Source organism: Channa argus, chromosome 14, assembly GCF_033026475.1.
Source record: "Channa argus isolate prfri chromosome 14, Channa argus male v1.0, whole genome shotgun sequence".
Taxonomy (NCBI): Eukaryota; Metazoa; Chordata; class Actinopteri; order Anabantiformes; family Channidae; genus Channa; species Channa argus.
The window spans coordinates 22,682,866-22,702,895 of NC_090210.1; the positions used below are offsets into that span (position 1 = coordinate 22,682,866).

The following is a 20,030-nucleotide window of genomic DNA, read 5'->3' on the forward strand; positions in this document are numbered from 1 at the left end:
TGTCTTTTTTTCATTAAAGTGGAGGAAATTAAGAGCCATCCAGGCTTGTAATTCCTCAAGAAACTCCATCAGTGAGCTTATGGAGTAGCCATCCTTCTGTCTCAGTGGCACATATATCTGGGTGTCATCTGCATAACAGTGGAAAGGACAGTTATGCCAAGGGGGAGCAGATAGAGGGGGAAAAAGCAGAGGCCCAAGAATTGAGCCCTGCGGAATCCCATATAACAGAGGAACAGAAGAGGACTGGACATTATCCATTTGTGTGACCTAAACCACTCCAGAGCAGTGGGATGCCTATCCATTGCTCGGAACGAGCAGCAGTAAGATCCAGTAGCACCAAGACCACACAGAGTCCCCAGCGTCTCTAGCTAAGAGGATGTCATTACAAACCCTCAGCAGTGCCAATTCTGTGCTGTGAAGCGATTTAAAGCCAGACTGGAAAACCTCAAGAATGCTGTTTTCTTCTAACAAGTCCTTCAGTTGGACATATACAATTTTCTCCAGAATTTCTGACTGAAAGGGAAGTTTAGAAATGGGCTTAAAATTGGACAACACACTGAGATCCAGGCCTGTTTTTTTAATCAGTGGCTGCACTGGAGCATGTTTGCAGTGTCTTGGGAAGACAACAAGAACAGAAGGCCCCAGAGTAGTGATAACCTCTTTAAAAAACTGTGGTGGAACCACATCAGTGGGGGAACCTGAGGGCTTCAGATGTCTAACAGTCTCATATAAAAAAGACAAAGTCACAGGCTCAAACTGGTGACAAGTTACAGGGCACAACACAGACACTGAAGGGTCAGAAGTAGGTGGTGATATGAGAGCCGTCACATTATTCACCTTATTTACAAAAAACTTAAAGTTTTCACGTGCTTCCAGGGAAGGTTCCTCACAAACAGTCCTCGGGGATTAAGAACAACATCTATGGTGTTAAACAGAATACGAGGCTTGTGACGGTTTGACAGGATGATATTTGAAAACTGTTCCCTTTTTGCCTCTTTTACAACAGCCTGATAACGACCAGCAGTCCTTTAATATTTGGAATGAGACCTGCAGCTTGTCCTTCTTCCACTTTCGTTCAGCTTTTCAAGACTCGCTTCTGACAGCGCGAGTTGAATGATTCAGCCACGGCTCAGCTTTAACTTTAGGCTGCCTGGACTTTAACGAAGCCACGGCATCTAGTGCTGTTTGGCAGGTTGAATGAAACCAGGAGCTGAGCTCCTCTGCATCGGAACACATAGACTCAGGAGTGAGGCCGAGAACTGAGCGGCAGTGGAAGGGTTAATAATACGGACGCACCGAGGAGGAGCGCGAGGCTTAAAGGTGTTACAGGGCAACGTAATGTCAAATAATACAGGTGTTACAGGGCAGCGTAATGTCAAATAATACAGGTGTTAAAGGGCAGCGTAATGTCAAATAATACAGCCATATGATCAGAAAACACTGTATCACAAATCCTCAAGTTGGTAACAGACAGACCATAAGTTAAAACCAGGTCAAGAGTATGTCCATGCTTGTGCGTGGGTTTCGAAACGTGCTGAAGAAAATTAAGAGTCAATAAGACTTAAAAAGTCCTTGGACATTGTTTGTGCACATTAAAATCTCCAACGATAAGGACTTGATCATACTTAGGCATGATATCACCAAAAAATTCAGAAAATTCATGAAGAAAGTCCTTATTGTATTTAGGTGGACGACGCACAGCACAGGTTGATAGCGACCCAGTTCAAACAAGTCAAGTTCAAAGCTGGAAAAAGAAGACGACAGAGATGGCTGGTTACATTTATATGTAGATTCATAAACTGTGGCCCCTCGACCCGACGTACGCGGGAAATTAAAATAATCACAATAGAGAGGCCGCAGGTTCTCCAGATTTACCCCGTGGTGCCTGGGACAAGAAGAACAGGGACGGTGGCGTTGGAACAGGTCCTCCGGACCAACGACAGGTACCAGCCAGGCATTGACAGGCTCCAATGAGTGCCAGGAGGGGAAAAGGCCATGAACCACTCCAAGCTCATCCAACGAGTCCACCGGAAAGCGCGCCAGACATGTCTTCAGCTCTACAGCAAATACACACTGGCGCCGTCTTGGAATCAGGCAACTCTGATTCTTAGACACCTCCAGTGTAATCGGTAAAGAAGCTTCAACATCCAGGACGTCTTTTAGGGTTTTATTATCTTGCAAGAGAGAAGTACATCAACAGAGTTTCAAGTCTCCATCCTATGCAGTTCTAAACCTCATACATCACACATTAGTTTTCTAACCTTCTGTTGCTGGGCAGAGCATTCTCCACCCTCAGGCTACTGCTCCCAGCCTTTTTTTCCTCGTGCTTCATTTATCAATTTAATCTTGACTGGGTATCTCAGGATACTCACACAACAGGTTACATTAAGGCTCACTGTGACGTCAGGGTGTTTTATCATGTGACCTACTCTATAATAAGGACAGCTTCACGCAATCTTAGTGGATTCACACAGGAAAGAATCAGTAGCTCATCCGATCCTAAACTTTTGTCAGGATCCCCAACTTCACTTCCTCTTTATGACTTTTATTTTGCAGCCACTTCCTCTTTCCTGGTCCCGTAGCATTGTTTCCGCTTTACTAATCACCGGTAATCAGTTTCACCTGCTCTCATCACTTTGCTTATTACGTCCTCAGTTCCCTCAGCAAACTGTCAGGTTGTCTGCTAATCACTGTGACTTTCCAGCCTCCATCACGTTCATCATTGCGATCCACGGCGAAGAGAATGTTTTCCATGTCCATGTTTGACTCACGCTCTCCCGCCGAAGGATGGCCCTCGCACCTCTGATTCTACTTTGGGCCCAACCGTCTCGCAAAATGCAGCTGTGCTGATGGTCATTGTGATTTTCATTCTGCGTCTCTGGACGGACCTTAAAATGGTGTCTTGACACTCTTGCCCAGGTTTTCCTCCACTTTCCTCTTTGGCAGTGAGCGGAGCACCAACTTCTATTACACACCTGACAGTGAAAGGTGTGTTAAAGGAGGACAGTGGCGAATTGTGGTTGACAGCTGCACTTCTGGGAGCAAATATCTGCCTCCATGTTCTTGCCACTTCAAACGATGTGTAGACTTTGTTACAGGAGTAAAACTCTTAGGATTTACATCAGTCAAACGTTGGGAGGGAACATTTTGCTGCCTTTACCGAACAAACCCATAATGAAAGATAATGTGAACATGACGTGAGAGGAAGTTTCTGCCAGAGGTTCTTCACACAGCTCCCCCGTCCACTCCTTGCTTTTAAACAGTCTGTCTACAGTGAAGCAGCAGCAGCAGCAGCGCCCTCTACTGTCTGTAAGAGAAAACTGGGGGGAAAAAGAAAAGCTTACAGCACCTGGTATTCCCAGGCGGTCTCCCATCCAAGTACTAACCAGGCCCGACCCTGCTTAGCTTCCGAGATCGGACGAGATCGGGCGTGTTCAGGGTGGTATGGCCGTAAGCCACAGCTCCGTGCACAAACACACATTTTATACAAGCACATCATCACCAGCATCCCATCCAACTGGCTCAGTTTCAGCCATAGACCACCTGGGTGCTCGCCTGAGGAGCTACCGGCTGGAGGGTGGCTAAAGAGGAGGCGGAAATACTTAGTAACTGCTCCTCCTGATCTGCTGTGATCCGTTGTTAGAAAGAGCAGAGCAGCAACCAGCTGAGAGCAGACTAGGACTGTGGAAGCACTTTGCTGCTGGGGGCCGCCTCTCCAAGACGCCGCTGTTTATTTGATGCCCCCCGTGCTTCATTTGCTCACATCGAGAGTGATGTGACACCTGACAAGAGCCAGAGATCGTCGACCACCTCCTTCTCAAAAGGCCTGTTTGCCAAAACTCTCGTGGTTTACGGCCATACCACCCTGAACACGCCCGATCTCGTCCGATCTCGGAAGCTAAGCAGGGTCGGGCCTGGTTAGTACTTGGATGGGAGACCGCCTGGGAATACCAGGTGCTGTAAGCTTTTTCCTCAGCAACAATCCAAAACCTCAAAATATGCACTTTGTTATCATCACAGGTGAAGCATCCAACCCTCACAATGTGACAAAGGGACTTTTCTTTTTGACAAATGACTGAAACAAAGAATCCCTTCTCCAATTTGCTTCAGACCAATTTTGATCTGATCCAGGACACGAGAACTTGGTGGTGCCGGTGACTTTTTCCTTTCTCTGCTAAAATCCTCCGGCACAATAACGTTGTCAAACCGCTAAACTCAGCCCGTCTCCCCACGAACTCTAGTAAGTCCTGCCTTTGTTTTAGACTCCATTTCCCATAAGTCAGTATTAAGTACTAGTATGTGTGTCCTCCCTCATAGACTGGAGATCAGAACATGTAGCAAAGGTAAAAAAATAATAAGACAAAGTAATAAATAACTAATGGTTAATCCGAGGGGGCCACAAATGCCCTGCAGGGATGTTGTGGCAGGGATGTTGTGACATCTCTGGACTCCCTCCAGTTTGCTTATCCCCCTCAGCTGGGAGTGGAGGACGCCCTCATCCACTTACTACCCCGGATCTACACCAACCTGGACAAGCCTGGGGGTCTGTCAGGATCATGTTCTTTGACTTTTGTGCCTTTAACACAATCAGCCTGTTCTGCTGGGGGAGAAATTAAACAACATGCTCGTTGACACCCCCATGGTTGCCTGGATGTTGGACTTCCTCCCTGACCGATCCCGGTACGTCCGCCTACAGAACTGTGCGTTTGACACTGTTACCTGCAGCACAGGTGCTCCCCAGGGACAGTCCTACCCCCCTTTCTCTTCATCGTGTAAACCTCTGACTTCAGGTACAAGTCAGAGTCCTGCCACCTTCAGAAGTTTTCTCATGACTCTGTGGTTGTTGGATGTATCCAGGGTGGAGATATCACAAAGTATCGATCAGTGATGGACAGTTTTGTTAACTGGTGTGAGAACAATCATGTCCAGCTCAACGTCAGTAAAACAAAGAAACTGATGGTGGACTATAGGAAGTCCTGGACTCCTGTCGACCCTCTCTTCATACGGGGAGAGGCGGTGGAAGCAATGTTCCCTCTAAGCTGCCCGCGTGCGCAATTGCGCGCTGCTGACACTGTTTCCGCGCACAGAAAAACATCCAACCTGATTTGAAAATAAAAAACACAACAATTTATTCTGTTATTTCGCAGTGATTCAGTGAGTGACTGTCCGCTTCAGCCAATGATGCGATTCACGTACGTATTTCCTCAGTAACACCGTCACTGACCGGCTGTGACAGCGTCCTTATGAGACGCACCGGTGGTTTAGCAAAGCGGAGTGAAGACACGCTAATGATGCTAAGTGCTGCTTATGTTGACCCTTAATAATAATGGCAAAACGAACGGGAAGTTATTTACATTTTCATATTTGGATATTGATCATTAAATACTGTCACAAGTTTATGATTCATAGAAATTTCAGAGTACAAATACCTGGGTGTCCACCTGGACAATAAACTGGACCGGTCAGTTAATGAAGCATCAATCTAAAGAAAAACACAGAGCAGCTGTATTTTCTAGGAGACTAATGTCCTTCAACATCTGCAGCACCTTGCTCTGGATGTTCTGAGTCTGTGGTAGCCAGCTCCATCTTCTATGCTGTGGTTTGCTGAGGCAGCAGTATGAGGGTGGCAGATGGTAACAGACTGAATATACTGATAAGGAGGTCTGGTTCTGTTCTGGGGGAGGATCTGGACCCTCTGCATGTTGTGGCTGAGAGGAGAATGTTGTCCAAACTCCTTTCAGTCCTGGACAATCCCTCCCACCCAGTCCACTGTGTGCTGGCTGTACAGAGCAGCACGTTCAGCCAGAGACTGATCATAGAACAACGCAGGAGACATAAACTGTTCAACTCGTCCCCCTCTTGTAAACAGGAGGGGACTGAAAGGTGAAAAGGACAATTATTTATTATTTTATTTTAAGGTCAATTATTATCTATCATATTTTGTTTTTAGTTGCATTTCAGTAGATTGTTCATTTGTCCATGTGGTTTTTCTCCTTGGTTTGGTTGAAGTGCTTTTCCTTTGTTTTTTTACTTTTCCTGCAGAGAGCAGCTGTAACAAGACAACACAATTTCCATATGGGTTTAATAAAGTTATTTGAATAATGAATTTTGAAAAAAAATTATAAGAATCCTGAGTTTAGAGTTAGAATTCTGAGGAAAAAGTCAAAATTCAAATAAATTGTCGTCCTTCATATGTTTCTCATAATTTTCACCTTTGACAGTTTGTTGAACGAATCTGAACTAAAATTGCAAATTCAACAGGATCAAATCCAGTAGGTTTAAACACACATAGTTTTTATTATTGGACTGAGTTTTAGTGCAGGTAGCTAATACTTTAACTTCAGTAAAGAAGTTGCAGTGATATCTGTATTGGAGTATTTGCTTTTTACACGAGTAATTCATTTTGTGTACTTCTACCCCGTCTGCCATCTTCATCTCAGCAACACTGCAGCTTTTACTAAATCCAGTTTTGTGACAACACAGAAAACAATTTACACTGAAAGTTTGATGAACGAATCAAGTGGCAGTAAAATTCTGACTGGATGCTGCTGGTACATAAATGTGGATTCAGAAGAAGAAATCAAGCTCAGGGGGAAAAGAGAGAAGAATTGTGCAGAGTAAAACTGACTTTTACTGAAGTATTTTTATCAGCACTGGTTACCTACAGGGTGCAGCAATGGCAAACAAAACTTTCTTTCCTTTCTCCATCTTCTGCTTCTCAGCTCTTCATGCTGAGACTGTGTTGCAGTGAAGCTGAAACTGAGAAGTTTAAACAAAGCCATTTAACATTAACATCAAGATGTGAAACACAGGTGGGGAGGGAGGACGAGTAAAAGCAAAGGAACAGTAAAAATAGAATCAAGAATGTCTGCACTTTATTTACCACTTCACTTCCAACAGGTTTACAGAACTAAACATAATGTGTTTACTGTATATCTTCACTTGTCAGACTAAAAACATAGAAACTAGAAACTAGTTTGGACAAACTTACTAAACTCCATCCCTGGTTAGTGGGATGAACGGACCCTCAGATTTCAGGTTTCGGTTGCTAATATTTTCACATAAATTTTCAGGATATAAAGGAACTGTTAGATTTAGAGCAAATCATTAAAACCCATCTCACAGACCTCAATTATGTCAAAGAAATTTCATTACCACCATAATTACACTTTTTAAGTACATATTTCATTTGTATGTCAATTTAAAAACTACAATACATGTAAATGTAAAGACCAACAAAATACAGTTTGCATCAAGAATTTGCCAGTTTAGAGAAACTAAAAGCAGATGCAGTGATATTGACTCCCAGTCCCCACAGGTGTGACCCAGGGTTCTGTCCTGAGTCCCTTGTTTTTATCATTTACATACTATAAATATCAAATTCACTTTTACTGTTACAACAGTTTTGCAATTTCTCTTGACCCTTCCTCTCTCTCTCCCTCCCCTCAGGTTAAGAGTCTGGATGTCATCCTCGATAGCACACTCTCCTTTACTTCCCACATGAATAACAACACAGTCGGCCTACTTCCACCTTTGCAGCATCAACCGCCTCTGTCTCTCCCTCACACTTCATACCGCTGCCATATTGGTTCACAGTCTGTCGCTTCCGTACTTGTCTACTGCAACTCCCTTCTTTTTGGTCCCCTCTGATTTTAACCAAGAGAAACTAAAATGGTCTTTGTCTAATTTAGTTTGCAGAACTTAACTGTGTCTCCATCCTCAAAACCAGCATAAAGTCCAGCATGTAGAGGCTGAGTGAATGTGGTCTGGACTCTGTGAAAGAGAGTCATGGTTTCAGAGACACTGTAGAAGGACAGAATACCTGCTCTGTGATCCAGGTACACTCCTATTCTGGAGGACTGAGGACCTGAGACTGGAGTTTTAATATTGTTGAAACAAAATTGTTTTGTTTTCCAATTATTTTGGAAACATCTTAGTGCCCAAGATTTGTCATTGTATCCAAATCCACATTCATCACCAAATCCTGATCTACTGATGTTCTTGTATGCGACTGCTATATCAACCCCTGTCCCTCTCCACTCCACCTCCCAGTAACAACGTCCAGTTAGACTCTCTCTGCTCAGGACCTGATACCAATGAATGAATCTGTCTTTGTGACTAGAATAAGACTGTTTTTGACTCATTACCGTTACTTTTCTGTTTCCCTCAGATAATAACAGATATTCATTTGCTGTGTTTGGATCCAGTGTGATTTCACATGAATATTTTAAGAATCCAGCTCTGGTCTTTGGTTCTGGTTCTGCTTGTGGCAGTAAAACATCCACTTGAGTCACTAATGATGAGATGTTTGTCCATGTCTGTCTCAGAATGTCCTGTAGTTGATCTCTGAGCTCTGACACAGCTGCTGTCACATCCTCAAAGTATCTCAGAGGACGGATGTTGACACTGGATGTATCTGTAGATTCACTGAGTTGTGACAGTGAGGGGTAGTTGTGTAGAAACTGGTTTTGATCCTCTGTGTGTGAGAGCTGCTCCAGCTCAGCATCTTTCCTCTTCAGCTCAGTGATCTCCTGCTCCAGCTTCTCCTGAAGCTCTTTGACTCGACTCACTTCAGTTTCCTGCTGGGATCTGATCTGCTGCTTCACCTCAGAGCTTCTTTTCTCCATGAGACAGATCAGCTCAGTGAAGATCTTCTCACTGTCCTCCACTGTTTTCTCAGCAGAGCGATTGAGAGCCTCCACCTCCTGTTGAAGCACCTTCACATCTTTCTCTATGTCCTGGATTCTCTGCTGGATTTGTTGTCGACTCCCCTCGAGTTCTCTCTGCCTCTCAGTCCTTTCTGCTGCAGCTGAGACTGTGTCGTGGCCTTTATGTTCATCCACAGAGCAGAGATAACAGATACACTGCTGATCAGTACGGCAGAACATCTTCATCACCTCATCGTGACGAGAGCAGATGTTCTCCTGGAGGTTCTTGGACGGCTCCACCAGCTTGTGTTTCTTTAACTGTGCTACATCATAATGAGGCTGCAGGTGTTTCTCACAGTAAGAGACCAGACACATCAAACAGGACTTAACAGCTTTCAGTTTTTTCCCAGTGCAGAAATCACAGGCCACATCTTCAAGTCCAGCATAGCAGTGATCAGCAGGAGCAACTGGAACCTCAGGTTTCTTCAGCTCTTTCACTAATTCAGCCAACATGGTGTTTTTCACGAGGACAGGTCTCGGTGTGAAGGTCTGTCTACACTGAGGACAGCTGTGGAGTTTCTTTCCATCTTCTTCATCCCAGTGGGTTTTAATACAGTTCAGACAGTAACTGTGTCCACAGGGAAGAGTCACTGGATCCTTCAGTTCCTCTAAACAGATCGAACAGGAGAATTTTTCTTGATCCAGTTGATTTCCTTGCTTTGCCATTTTCCCCCGACTGCGATTGTTGAATAGTTTCACTTTTGTTCGAAGAACAACAAGCTCTGTGCCCTAATAGAAAACTGATCTTTGCTCTTGTTCCCATGATGCAGTCAATAGGTTTTACCAGCTCTGGCATGTACCTCCATGTTGTTTACACACATCCTTACACTGACAGATCTGTGAAGGAGGAAGGAACAAAAATAAATCTGTTAAAAGGGAGGAGCTCACTGTGTTTGAAAGCAGCAGCAATAGGGATGAATTTTTTTATAGAACAAAAATTTCAGACTGAAAACTGGTTCAGTTATATTTTCAGAATAGTTTCAAAAAATCAATGACAAAATCTGATGATTTCTACTCATGTGGTAGACGAGAAACATTACAATACAAATTTTATTACACATTTATATCACAGAGTAGATAAAATTTTCACCTAGAGAAAAAACATATCATGAGCGACTCATATTTCACTGCGCTGCATACAACAGTAATCCCAGTAAGAGATGAGTCAATGCAAATCAGCCTTCATACAATGTGGTCCGGAGTCTACTTAGCAAGTTCTTGTCACTTGATCATCTGTACTGATTCCTGCTGGGAAGCAAATGTTCAGATGTGGGTAGTTTTAGGGTTGGTGCCTAGCTAACACACTTCTTTGTGGAGCCAGAGACAGGATGTCTTACTAGATTATCAAATTTCCCTCACAATGAGCATGTGGTGGAGAGCAGCTGTTCTGAGGTTCTAAGCTTCTATTTTCTGGAGCTGACAAGGAGCACCTGAGCTGCAGGTAACTGCCTCATATACAGCTAAGTAAAGGAACTAAGTATATTTACTCAAGTTCTGGACTTGAATACAATTTCGAGGTACTTGTACTTTACTGGAGTATTTCCATTTGATGTTATTTAAGGTACTGATCATGATGTATTGTAATGGCTGAAGCAGCTGTCAGCACATAAAGACATTATATCAGCTCCACCTTTACCTGCTGTTGTTTCTGTGTATTAACACGTCTCTATAACACTTATATTCTTTTATTCATTACTAGAAATGGTACTTTGTGGAGCAGAGGATTAGAGTCGCTATAAATATGTTTTTGAATGTGACTTTTGTTTCAGAATTCTGGCTTTTTTCTCATAATTTACTTTGTTCTACTGAAGCTTTGAATCAATATGAAGCAAATGTGTTGACACAGTTAAAATGGCGACATCTGCTGGAAATCAGCAAGTCGTCTCATTAGAGCATAACTGTTGCAGTACCTCACGTACTTTGTTCATTTAGTCCCTGAACAACAGTGAGACACTCAGTGTTGTGTATTTTTTAGATCCTCATAGTGAATCAGAATCTGAACAGTGTGGAGGAAATGGAAACACTGGCCAAAATCTTCATGTGCTGCCTTTTACAAAACCGTTCATTAATTGGAGGATTTTCACAACATATTTTTTAGCCTTTTACACACAGTCTTTCCATTTTTGACATTGTAGAAGAATATATGGAGACATTAACAGGACACGTCAGTCACCTGATCTTGGTCTCAGTGTGTTTTATTGCTCTCAGCCTAAATGACACCGAACAAAGCTGAAAAAGCAAGAAGTGCAGCAACTGTAGAACAGGCCTGGAAGATGATCACCAGGAACGTGGACGTTCAGTGCAAAAGAAATCTGTGAACATACAGTCCATCATGGTTCATTCAAGTTTCTGTTCACTTGTCGAATTATTTGCTGTGAATAAAGAAGGATCACATGTGACAAAGGTGGAACTTCCTCAAACAGTGTAAAAGCTGAGTGGCTGCCACAGGTGAAAAACTAGTGAGACAGCAAAGAAAAGCAACAAGTTGCAGGCAGAAAGAAGGTGATTAGAATGTGAACAGTCAGTGATCTGTACTGAAGCTAACATCATGTATGGACATACAGAGCTCAGACAGCAAGGACACAAACACAGGCAGGTTTACATTCTGACTGGATCATTGACAAAATGGGAACAGGTGTGTGAATGGGCCACAAGGTTCAAGTGACTGGGACAAGAGAGACCGGTCTGAGGACATCTGGTGAACAGGTGAGACAAGTTCATATAAATCAGGAGGTGGAAGAAGGTTTTTGATGTGTTTCCTGCTGAACCACATTTTAGAAGAAAATGCTGCCGACTTTCTGTGAAGCACCACTTTGTTTTTTCACCCTCCCATTACTCATCTCTGGACTCCTCACATGTCTGTGGTGTCTCTTTGTAGGGGCCCAACCCTTAGGTTGAGAACCACTGGATACATGACTGTATGTGAAGTAGTTCAAATCAGCTCCTGCTTCACCAGAAAAATGCTGCTTAAACACTGATGAAACAATCCAATGTTGTTGTATGATGTCATAAATATGTCACGAGTACTTTTACTTTTGATACTAGTTTTCTTCTCAACCGTCTGTAGTTTTACTTGACTAGAATTTAAAATGCAGCAGTTGTTTCTGAATGTGTTGTTGCTTTTACATCATGAGTAAAGAATCTGAACACTTCTTCCACCACAGACTGTGCAGTTGTTGAGGCTTTAGAGACAAGAACACAAAGACAAGTAAAAACTTCACGGAGCATTTGAAGCTTCAAACAACACCAGTAAAGAATGGAAATCTCTGTGATATCACACTGTTTGTTCACAGCAGAAGATGCTTTATTCATTAAATCAAGTCTTGATAAAAATGCTTTTAACAAAAGGTGAACTTTCATCCTTTAACACAACAACAGCAACTTTTGATCCATGTGACTAAACAGATCTAAATGTCCGTTTTAAACCACATGTGTCTAAATCGTTTGTCAATGAGCTGAAGTTTCCATCTGCTGTGTTTTATAGACATTTTTGTACCAGAGTCGTCTTAAACCCACATCAATGCTCTTGGTCTGTTTGACCTGTGAACAGAGGATGTTTAAGCAAAATATGAACATTACACAAGGATTAAACAAACCTCATCATGAGCAGTGATATCCTCAGTGGCTCCACTGAAACAGGAAATAAACGAAAAACTAAGAAACTAAATATACAAATATACTGAATGAAAAACTTGTGATGTTTGATTGGCTGATCTCTGTGGTGTCTCTCTCATTTCAACAAACTGTCTTTGAATGACGACGACTTGATGGGAGTTTACAAAACTCGGCAGTGGATCCACAGTCAAAAAGGAAAAGTCCAGCATGTAGAGGCTGAGTGAATGTGGTCTGGACTCTGTGGAGGAGAGTCATGGTTTCAGAGACACTGTAGAAGGACAGAATACCTGCTCTGTGATCCAGGTACACTCCTATTCTGGAGGACTGAGGACCTGAGACTGGAATTTTAATTTTATTGAACCAAAATTCAAAACTGTTTTGGTAACAAATAAGTACCCAAGATTTGTCATTAAATCCAAATACACATTCATGGCCTCTTCCTGCTCTGCTGACATTCTTGTATGTGACTGCTACAATAACTCCTGTCCCTCTCCACTCCACCTCCCAGTAACAACGTCCAGTCAGACTCTCTCTGCTCAGGACCTGAAACCAGTAACCAGTGAATCTGTCTGTGTGACTAGAATAAGACTGTTTTTGACCCATTAATATTACTTTTCTGTTTCCCTCAGATAATAACAGATTTTCATTTGGTGTGTTTGGATCCAGTGTGATTTCACATGAATACTTTAAGAATCCAGCTCTGGTCTTTGGTTCTGGTTGTGGATCTAACAGTAAAACATCCACTTGAGTCACTAATGATGAGATGTTTTTCCATGTCTGTCTCAGAATGTCCTGCAGTTGATCTCTGAGCTCTGACACAGCTGCTGTCACATCCCAAAGTATCTCAGAGGACGGATGTTGATGCTGGATGTATCTGTAGATTCACTGAGTTTTGACAGTGAGGGGTAGTTGTGTAGAAAGTGGTTGTGATCCTCTGTGTGTGAGAGCTGCTCCAGCTCAGCATCTTTCCTCTTCAGCTCAGTGATCTCCTGCTCCAGCTTCTCCTGAAGCTCTTTGACTCGACTCACTTCAGATTCCTGCTGGGATCTGATCTTCTGCTTCACCTCAGACCTTCTTTTCTCAATGAGACAGATCAGCTCAGTGAAGATCTTCCCACTGTCCTCCACTGTTTTCTCAGCAGAGCGATTGAGAGCCTCCACCTTCTGTTGAAGCACCTTCACATCTTTCTCTCTGTCCTGGATTCTCTGCTGGATTTGTTGTCGACTCCCTTTGAGTTCTCTCTGCCTCTCAGTCCTTTCTGCTTCAGCTGAGACTGTGTCGTGGCCTTTATGTTCATCCACAGAGCAGAGATAACAGATAAACTGCTGATCAGTACAGCAGAACATTTTCATCACCTCATCATGATGAGAGCAGATGTTCTCCTGGAGGTTCTTGGAGGGCTCCACCAGCTTGTGCTTTTTAAAAGCAGGAGATTCATAATGAGGTTGCAGGTGTTTCTCACAGTAAGAGACCAAACAAACCAGACAGGACTTAACAGCTTTCAGTTTTCTCCCAGTACAGACATCACAGGCCACATCTTCAGGTCCAGCATAGCAGTGATCAGCAGGAGCAGCTTGGAGTCCAGTCTTCTTCAGCTCCTCCACTAAAACTGCTAACATGGTGTTTTTCAACAGGACAGGTCTCGGTGTGAAGGTCTTTCTACACTGAGGACAGCAGTGGAGTTTCTTCTGGTCCTCTTCATCCCAGAAACTATTAATACAGTTCAGACAGTAACTGTGTCCACAGGGAATAGTCACTGGAACCTTCAGTAGATCCAGACAGATCGAACAAGAAAATGCTTCCTCGTCCAGCTGAACTCCTTTCTGCGCCATTTCCCCTTCAGTGATAATGACTGTCAGTTTCTCGTTTTTTGAACTGAGAGTTTGAGCTCTGATCTAAACAACATGTGTTTCTGCAGAGAATGGAGCCTTTCAGTTCCTGCACTTCCTGGTTACACCCATCTTCAAAGTGTAGATCTAAAGGGGAGGGAACAAGGAAATAAAGTGCAGCTCAGTGTGTGTGAGAGCAGAAAAGGAGGAGTTGCACTGTTCATTCATCAAGTTATTAAAGCATTTGAGCAATTTTAAAATAATGTGACAGACACACACTGCAGAAAGATGCAAAAAATGTTATATTTGTTGTAGTTATGTTTATCTTAACTTGTCCAATTACAAAACTGAGACTATACACACAGAAGAAGACTCTATGCAACAACAGGTACATTACTGAAGCTAATGAGTAACAGGGATCAGCTTAGCAGGTAACTGGGTGATGAGTGTCACGGCAAAAACTGTAAGTTTAGGAGGCAAAAGGCAGCTCACAGTCTTGGTTATGGTGAGTTTAATCAGGAAGAAGGAGAAACATGCTCAGCAGAACAGAACTACACTCCATGTTGTGTAAGGTGTCTGTGAAGCAACTCTCCAACTCACCTGTCTACCAGGTACTACTCGAATCTGTCTCTGAACCTGATAACCTGTCTGACCCCCTGGCTTCAAAAGTCTTTCTGATTATCTGAACTCTGCTTCTCTGCTTGACTGACCTGGATTCTGGATTGTGTTTCTCTCTGGCCTGGTTCAGAACTCTGATTTCCTTATGGACTTTGTTTCTTGAATGTGGACTTTGACTTGTTTAACTGCTCTGTGTCGGCTAACTGGATCTGAACCTGAGTTTTGTGAACATAGCATCACAGCAATGTTAGGCTGTTCAAGCAGTAAATCAGAACAGCTAACCACATCACATGATGCTAACACAGCTTTCTCTGCTGCAACAGCTCTCAGACAGAGAGGGAGACCAGCTACAACTGGATCCAGCCTGATTAGAAACAAGGAACAGGCTGTTCTACACCCATGAGGTTGGGATAACAAAGAAGTCCTGCAACTGTCTCCTGGTCAACAACCAACTCAGATTAGGCAAAGCAAGTGCAGGGGCAACACTTTCTTTCTTCAGGAGTCTACATGGTTTCCTCATGTGCAAACAATAACATACTTTTTGTGACAGTTTTCCTCTGGAGTGATCACAGGACCCAGATATGTCACTTTATTCTGCAAACTGCAGTGAGAAAAACATACTTTATGGCCCTTGTCTAGAAGAGGCTTTAACAGGTGCAGCATATTCATTTTTTGCATGCTTCTTCAAATGGACAAATAGAAATTAGCAAATCATCTACGTACTGTAGCAAACACCAAAATTGGTCAAATTTGATTCTACCAGAGGAAGAATGATTTTTAGCACTCTGGGGTGTATGGCTGCATTCACCTCCTGTGAATTTGAAGGAAGCACCACTCACTTGGTTGGTCTCTTACTTTAAAAAACAATATGGTAACAAGCACTAGAGAATTCTCACATGAAATTATTACAGCTGCTGGTAACAGGGGATCAAACACAGGCTTCATGCCATTGGTGGCTTCCTGTATTGGTTTTGACATGGCCTGTACTCTGATTTTGGATGGACTATCAGAGGCCCTGTCCTTTCTCACCACACTGAAAACAAGCTTCTTGGACACATTGATGTCTTCTTCCTTTGCCACGTCCCCTTTCTTGTTCTTTGCCACAAGTTCTTTGGCTGGTCATGACTCTGGACATGGTGGGGGAGGGAGTGGAGGAGCAGAGTCCAGACCTGGAATCACCTTATAAAACTCAGACAAGACAGACTGGTGTTAGAACATTGTGGACAAAGACTTGCTCTGTGCTGTCCTTTTCTATTTAAACTGTAACTTTCTCCACACGATGGTAATAATTTAGTTGGTAAACTGTTCCCAGGCCAGGTGCTTACTTCTCTTAGTACCAAGTACTATTTCTCTCGTAGCCTGTTTTTTAGTGCTATGATTCCTCGTGCGACTCAGATTTCACTGCGCTGCATACAACAGTAATCCCAGTAAGAGATGAGTCAATGCAAATCAGCCTTCATACAATGTGGTCCGGAGTCTACTTAGCAAGTTCTTGTCACTTGATCATCTGTACTGATTCCTGCTGGGAAGCAAATGTTCAGATGTGGGTAGTTTTATGGTTGGTGCCTAGCTAACACACTTCTTTGTGGAGCCAGAGACAGGATGTCTTACTAGATTAGATTTACTCAAGTTCTGGACTTGAATACAATTTCGGGGTACTTGTACTTTACTGGAGTATTTCCATTTGATGTTATTTAAGGTACTGCTCATGATGTATTGTAATGGCTGAAGCAGCTGTCAGCACATAAAGACATTATATCAGCTCCACCTTTACCTGCTGTTGTTTCTGTGTATTAACACTTATATTCTTTTATTCATTACTAGAAATGTTACTTTGTGGAGCAGAGGATTAGAGTCGCTATAAATATGTTTTTGAATGTGACTTTTGTTTCAGAATTCTGGCTTTTTTCTCATAATTTACTTTGTTCTACTGAAGCTTTGAATCAATTTGAAGCAAATGTGTTGACACAGTTAAAATGGCGACATCTGCTGGAAATCTGCAAGTCGTCTCCTTAGAGCATAACTGTTGCAGTACCTCACGTACTTTGTTCATTTAGTCCCTGAACAACAGTGAGACACTCAGTGTTGTGTATTTTTTAGATCCTCATAGTGAATGAGAGTCTGAACAGTGTGGAGGAAATGGAAACACTGGCCAAAATCTTCATGTGCTGCCTTTTACAAAACTGTTCATTAATTGGAGGATTTTCACAACATATTTTTTAGCCTTTTACAAACAGTCCTTCCATTTTTGACAGTGTAGGAGAATATATGGAGACATTAACAGGACACGTCAGTCACCTGGTCTTAGTCTCAGTATGTTTTATTGCTCTGTTTGTTTGGATGTTTAACGAAAATATGAACATTACACAAGGATTAAACAAAACTCATCATGAGCAGTGATATCCTCAGTGGCTCCACAGAAACAGGAAATAAACGAAAAACTAAGAAACTAAAAGAACAAATATACTAAATGAAAAACTTGTGATGTTTGATTGGCTGATCTCTGTGGTGTCTCTCTCATTTCAAAAAACTTCGTGTTTTGAAAGACGACAACTTGATGGGAGTTTACACAACTCAGCAGTGGATACACTACCAAAAAGTTTAAGTCCAGCATGTAGAGGCTGAGTGAATGTGGTCTGGACTCTGTGAAAGAGAGTCATGGTTTCAGAGACACTGTAGAAGGACAGAATACCTGCTCTGTGATCCAGGTACACTCCTATTCTGGAGGACTGAGGACCTGAGACTGGAATGTGGACACTGTTATATATGAACTTATGGATACAGCTAAAGATACACTCGAATACTAAAGACTTGAATCTGAACAAATACTCATCGTTTTACAGGAGAAAAAAAGAGAAATATCAGAGTGTACTTTACATTTTAAAGCATAATCAAACAAAACAAGTGGGTTTAGCAACAAGTGGTACATATGTATAAATGTGTGTTGCTGAATTTATTATTCTATACCAATGAGTGTGAATCCTGTTAATAATAAAAAATGTAAAAGAAGTTAGAAATGTTGGAATATACAGCACAGTGAGACATTTGTTTCAGGATCCCCAACTTCACTTCCTCTTTATGACCTTTTTTTCGCAGCCACTTCCTGTTTCCTGGTCCCGTCACATTGGTTACGCTTTACTAATCACCGGTAATCAGTTTTAGTGATGGGAAGTTCGGCTCTTTTCAGAGAGCCGGCTCTTTTGGCTCAGCTCCTGAAGAAGAGCCGGCTCTTTCGACTCCTGAGCGGCTCTTAATTTAGGATTGTTTTATAGGCCTTTATTTTACCACCTTTGCAAAACCTCATGGTTTGTTTGTTGAAAATCCTTTCATGTGCAGTGTTTTCATGAGAATCCTTATAATTGCCTGATTTTGTGCATTTATTCTGTTACAAAGCCATTTTTTTGTTTAATATTTAATCAAACTTTTTATTGCACAAATTAACAACAAAACAGCAAATAAATCCACAGGGCACAGTTGCTCACACAGCACCACTTTGTCCTCTACTTGCCACACTTTTGACACTCTTATTAGCTCCTCTGCCAGGTTTTCTGCAGTGTGTCTATCTGTGAACTCAAATCAGTCCAGAAGGGAAGATGTCATCTTGTAATTATCAATGAAATGGCTAGTGACAGCCATGAAAGAGCAGGTGGTTCTGGAGGTCCAGCAGTCAGTTGTCAGGCAAACTGATGGAGCTTTTTTCACCCTTTCTTGCCATAATGCGTCTTCTGTGTCATATAGTTTAGGTATTGTTGTTTGGGACAATGTTTTTCTACTGAGTAGAGAATGTGGGATTTAAAGTTTTGACAAAACTTTTAAAACCTCTGTCCTCCACAATGGAAAAGGGTTGGAAATCAGTAGCTATCATTTTAGCCAACTCTTCATCAATGCTGTGCTGTTTGGGTGGGGTCATCACTTTCGGTATAAACTGGCTTATTTTGCTTTGAGTTGCAGAAGGAGAGGTTATACCTGTATTTGTGGGGAAGCCAGTAGATGCTGATTCACTTGCTGTTTTTATGGGATGAGACACACCAGGATTGTAGATGTGTGCTAGCTTGCCCTCTAACTGCACTATAGAATGGACAGTTCTCATATGTCTTTGCAGGTTTGTGGTGGAACCTGCTCTTAAAGTAATTTTCATCTTGCAGTGAACACACTCTGCTTTGCTGTTTCCAGTATCTTTAAACTGGAGCCTGATGCTGCTTCTCATTTGGGTGTCACTCATAGTTTCAACTACACCGACAGTACACACTCTCCTCACCGCTATCTGACAGACAGTTAACTTGCAGTGGAGCACCGCTCCACTTCTTGTCACCCGACTCTCTGTTTTTACATAATGATATGATCCCATATCCTCACATGTGATTGGCCGCGATGCCATTGCTGACCAATCAAAACAAAGTTCTGCCGTAAGCAGAGATCAGGCTGAGCACTGAGGTAAGCAGCGAAAGGAAAAAACTGGGAGCCGGCTCTCACTCGATGCGAGCCGGCTCTTCTGATTCACTACAAAGCATCGGCTCTCAGAGCCGCATCTTTTGCTCATGACACATCACTAATCAGTTTCACCTGCTCTCATCACTTTGCTTATTTACGTCCTCAGTTCCCTCAGCAAACTGTCAGGTTGTCTGCTAATCACTGTGACTTTCCAGCCTCCATCACGTTCATCATTGCGATCCACGGCGAAGAGAATGTTTTCCATGTCCATGTTTGACTCACCCCATCGGAGACATACAAGCACCCGGTGCACGCTCTCCCGCCGAAGGATGGCCCTCGCACCTCTGATTCTACTTTGGGCCCAACCGTCTCGCAAAATGCAGCTGTGCTGATGGTCATTGTGATTTTCTTTCTGCGTCTCTGGACGGACCTTAAAATGGTGTCTTGACACTCTTGCCCAGGTTTTCCTCCACTTTCCTCTTTGGCAGTGAGCGGAGCACCAACTTCTATTACACACCTGACAGTGAAAGGTGTGTTAAAGGAGGACAGTGGCGAATTGTGGTTGACAGCTGCACTTCTGGGAGCAAATATCTGCCTCCATGTTCTTGCCACTTCAAACGATGTGTAGACTTTGTTACAGGAGTAAAACTCTTAGGATTTACATCGGTCAAACGTTGAGAGGGAACATTTTGCTGCCTTTACCGAACAAACCCATAATGAAAGATAATGTGAACATGACGTGAGAGGAAGTTTCTGCCAGAGGTTCTTCACACAGCTCCCCCGTCCACTCCTTGCTTTTAAACAGTCTGTCTACAGTGAAGCAGCAGCA

The 20,030-nt window shown here is 42.8% G+C and overlaps 1 protein-coding gene, 2 non-coding genes and 1 pseudogene across 3 annotated transcripts; 1 reads left to right on the forward strand and 3 right to left on the reverse strand.

Annotated features, from left to right (window-relative positions):
* Window positions 1-3,337: 3,337 nt before the first annotated feature.
* On the reverse strand, window positions 3,338-3,456 carry LOC137099004 (5S ribosomal RNA). Its single transcript, XR_010910693.1, has one exon. It is a non-coding gene; the product is annotated as a 5S ribosomal RNA (ribosomal RNA).
* Window positions 3,457-3,847: 391 nt separating this feature from the next.
* LOC137099079 (5S ribosomal RNA) lies at window positions 3,848-3,966 on the forward strand. Its single transcript, XR_010910718.1, has one exon. It is a non-coding gene; the product is annotated as a 5S ribosomal RNA (ribosomal RNA).
* Window positions 3,967-6,858: 2,892 nt separating this feature from the next.
* LOC137098545 (tripartite motif-containing protein 16-like) lies at window positions 6,859-9,903 on the reverse strand. Its single transcript, XM_067474871.1, has 2 exons — window positions 9,799-9,903; window positions 6,859-9,545 (listed from the first exon to the last, which is right to left on the reverse strand). The coding sequence occupies exon 2, from the start codon at window positions 9,372-9,374 to the stop codon at window positions 7,683-7,685; it is 1,692 nt and encodes a 563-aa protein (XP_067330972.1). The 5' UTR covers window positions 9,375-9,545; window positions 9,799-9,903; the 3' UTR covers window positions 6,859-7,682.
* Window positions 9,904-11,977: 2,074 nt separating this feature from the next.
* Window positions 11,978-14,659, reverse strand: LOC137098543 (tripartite motif-containing protein 16-like; annotated as a pseudogene).
* Between the last annotated feature and the right edge of the window lie 5,371 nt (window positions 14,660-20,030).